At 41.5% G+C, this 4,095-nt stretch overlaps 2 protein-coding genes across 2 annotated transcripts; both read left to right on the top strand.

Moving 5' to 3' along the window:
• The first annotated feature begins 541 nt into the window (after positions 1-541).
• Positions 542-2,953, top strand: LOC132733308 (uncharacterized). The gene has a single exon (XM_060719928.1). It carries the CDS (start codon positions 542-544, stop codon positions 2,951-2,953), a length of 2,412 nt encoding a protein of 803 aa, XP_060575911.1.
• Positions 2,954-2,981: 28 nt separating this feature from the next.
• Positions 2,982-3,638, top strand: LOC132733307 (uncharacterized). The gene has a single exon (XM_060719926.1). The coding sequence runs from the start codon at positions 2,982-2,984 to the stop codon at positions 3,636-3,638; it is 657 nt and encodes a 218-aa protein (XP_060575909.1).
• The last annotated feature ends 457 nt before the right edge of the window (positions 3,639-4,095 follow it).

Genomic DNA, 4,095 nt, shown 5'->3' with positions numbered 1-4,095 from the left:
TAGATGTCCTGATTGTCCCAACTATTTCCGTCCCCTTAAGAAACCTGCAACAAGCCACAACAGCACTTCCGTATCTTCGTGGGCTTAAACTTGCGCATCCGGTTACAGATGACGACACTTTCAATATATCACTTCTGATTGGTGCAGATAAGTACTTTGGTATTGTTAGTAATAGAGTGATCCGTGGCAATGGTCCCACAGCTGCCCAGTCCAAGATAGGATACTTGCTTTCCGGTCCTCTTCCGGTTTCTTCTACTGATACCGCTACAGACTGCATATTAAATGTATTAATATCTAAGCCAGATACACATGACCTAGAACGTTTCTGGAAGTTAGAGTCTCTAGGTATTCAGCCTGAAAAGATGATGAAACTACCTCTGACTACCTGACAACATATCAGGAAAAATGCATTGAATTCAAAGACGGACGTTATTCAGCACAGTTACCATGGAAACGTGACCATCCGGTGTTACCTGACAATTATAACATTGTTCTTAAAAGAACGGAAAATACAATCCGACGCCTACGACAAGATACGAACATGTTACAGAAGTATGGCCAAATTATTTCAGAACAAGAAAATCGAGGCTTTATCGAGAGAGTTACAGACGACAATATAGATAAAAGAGTTCACTACATCCCACATCACGGTGTGAAAAAAGATTCAGCCACCACCCCAATCCGAATAGTATATGACTGTAGTTGCCGCCAAAATAAAGATTCCCCTAGTCTGAACGATTGTTTAGAATCAACACCCCCGGAATTAAATGACTTAACCAATATACTTATGAGATTTCGCTTACACAGATTTGCTGTCTCGACAGACATTGAGAAGGCATTCCTGCACGTGCAACTTGACGAAAGAGATCGTGACGTCACCCGGTTCCTGTGGTTAAGTGACAGTACCAATCCAGATAGTAATTTGGTAACTTACAGGTTCAAATCTATACTCTTTGGAGCTACATGTTCACCGTTTATCCTACAAGCTACACTTATGAAGCACCTTGATAACAACAACAACAAATGGGTGAGTGAAATACTGAAAAAAGATTTATATGTAGACAATGTTATCTCTAGTTTTCCGGATGAAAGCACGGTTATTAAATATTATCACGATACAAGAGACCTGATGTCATCTGCTGGCTTTAATCTGCGTTCCTGGAATTCAAACAGCTGTCATTTGCGCGCGCTTTCCAAAGCAGACGATATACATGATTCAGACGAAATTACGAAGATTCTAGGCATGAGATGGGACGCTATTAATGACCAAATATTTTTGAACCAGAGATCTATAAATAGGCTAAATCCGATGACAAAACGCACCATACTCCAAGAAACAGCGAAATTGTATGATCCTCTTGGATTCTTCAACCCAATAACGATAAGAGGTAAGCTCCTACTACAAGTCAAATGGAAAGAGAATTACGAATGGGACGCTCCACTTCCGGAAGCCATACAGACACAGTGGCAGAATATAGCAGAAGATATCAATGGTACAATTACGAACAAATTTCAAAGATACTACTTTGATAAAGCAGACATAAAAATCACTTCCGGTAATGTAGGGAACCAGACAGAACTAGCAGATGATACAATTTCCCTTCATGTATTTTGCGATGCAAGTCTACAAGCCTATGGATCAGTGGCATACATCGTCAAAGGCAAACAGTCTACATTGGTCATGTCGAAAACTCGTGTTTCACCACTTAAGCAATTGACACTACCGAAACTCGAACTTATGGCTGCGGTTATTGGAGCCCGTCTTACAAAACACGTGTTAAAGTCTATACCAGCACATTCAGTCTACCTATGGTCTGACAGCCAAATAGTTCTTCATTGGTTAGCGACTAATCGGAAGTGGAAGACATTTATACAAAACAGGGTAATGGACATTCACGAAATAACAGAGAACCGGAAGTGGAGGTATTGTCCAACAGACCAGAATCCGGCCGACCTATTAACAAGAGGTTTGTCAGCCAAGGAATACCAGAAAAGCAAATTATGGAATAATGGACCAAAATGGCTTCATGACATTAATAGTTGGCCTAGCTGGCAAGCAAATGACAATGCCATTTTGTTCACAACAACCGAAAATAAAGAAGATGATTTAAACCATGAAAGGTGTTCGAACCTTACACAGCCCTCTCAAGGAATTCACCAACTCAGTGATGTTGATAAATTCAGTCGCTATAAGAAGCTACTCAGAGTGACTGCCTATGTGAAACGTTTTATCCATAATTGTCACACAAGAAACAGAGCCAGAAGAGTGTCAAGACTCGAACCTTTAACCGTTCAAGAGTTACAAGAGGCTGAACGACTGTGGCTACATAACACCCAGTTCTTGAAGTATCAGGCTGAGATCAATAATCTGAAATCAAATGGTAAACGACTTACTCTAGTGAAACATTTACGACTTTTCCTGGATGAAGATGGATTTCTACGATGTGGCGGGAGAATCCACAATGCACCAGTAACAGAATTCACCAGATTTCCATACTTACTTCCCGCAAAACATCCTTTCACACGGTTAGTAGTTTTAGACGCACATGAGAACCAACTTCACGCAGGCGCAAGTGCATTGATCACACATTTACGACAGAGATACTGGATACCATCTATCCGTCAGTATATACAAAGCCTTCTCCGGAAATGCGTTCAATGTCGAATGGTAACAGGCAAACCATATACAGCACCAGATCCACCACCCCTACCAAAAATTAGAGTACAAGATACATCTCCATTTACAGTCACCGGGGTTGATTTCTCGGGAGCACTGTATGTACGAAGCAATTCTAGAATTGAGCATAAGGCTTATATTTGTCTATTTACGTGCGCTTCAACAAGAGCCGTCCATCTCGAGCTGGTACCAGATTTATCAGAGGAAACCTTCATCCAAGCGTTTAGAAGATTTACTAGTCGAAAATCCCATATCAGACAACGCAACAACATTTAACGCAGCAGCAAATACTATTCAACAACTCATGAGATCAACGGCAGTTAATGACGCTCTACACAGCCATGGTACTGAATGGAGATTCATACCTAAGCGAGCACCATGGTTTGGCGGTTGGTGGGAGCGACTTATTGGACTAACAAAAACCACCATCAAGAAAGTTTTAGGTCGTTCATTTATTAGTTACGAGAGCCTCCAGACAATAGTAACAGAGATTGAGGGTATAATGAACGACAGACCGCTTACTTACGTCACTTCCGATATAGGAGACCCGGACCCATTAACACCGGCGCACCTGCTTTATGGACGTCGTATTACATCCCTTCCATATGATGGCAATACACCAGAACCACAGAATGTTACAATGTCTGACGTAACAAAAAGGGCAAGAATGCAGGCACAACTTATCAGTCATTATCGTTTACGATGGCGTCACGAATATCTTACGTCACTGCGTCAGTACCACAAAACAACAGGAAACAACACTCAGACAGTTCAGGTTGGCGACGTTGTACAGATTTATGATAAATCACCAAGAACGCAGTGGAAACTAGGCGTAATCCAGCAGTTAATTTACGGTAATGATGGCCTCACACGAGCAGCAATTTTACGCACGAGTAATGGATTTGTCACTTCGAGACCTATTGTGAAAATGTACCCATTAGAAATTATTTCTACATCGTAATCATTTCGTGGCCGGGAGAATGTCGGGAAGACGTACGCTATGTGTAGGCGGGAACAACAACGACGTATTGACGGCGGGAATCAAGATGACGTCAACGTTTATACCAACGTCACTACCGCTTTACTTGTATATATTATTGAGATATTAAAAAGATAGAAACAAGACACAACGCGAAGCTTATACATGTATATCTATACCCCACACCGAGTCTGCAATTCTCTTGTAATTGTGTTGTGATTAATGCTTCCGAGGGATCATATCGTTTCCATTTTTTATACTTCACAACAGCAGGTGTCAAGTGCTGTGTGGCAGCTGTAAAAAGTTGACCCGTACTTCACTTCAGTGTTGTTATATTTTTCTGGTCCTTCGGGATCATTGATGCCAGTACTAGTAAGTGTTAAGAACTGAGTATCACTCAAGCCGGTGCTACGGGGCGTGAGGGATGTTGCACGTATTC

This window comes from Ruditapes philippinarum, unplaced genomic scaffold (genome assembly GCF_026571515.1).
Source record: "Ruditapes philippinarum isolate M1 unplaced genomic scaffold, ASM2657151v2 ctg8607_1_1_1_1, whole genome shotgun sequence".
Taxonomy (NCBI): domain Eukaryota; kingdom Metazoa; phylum Mollusca; class Bivalvia; order Venerida; family Veneridae; genus Ruditapes; species Ruditapes philippinarum.
This window is presented reverse-complemented; position numbering and strand designations above follow the sequence as displayed.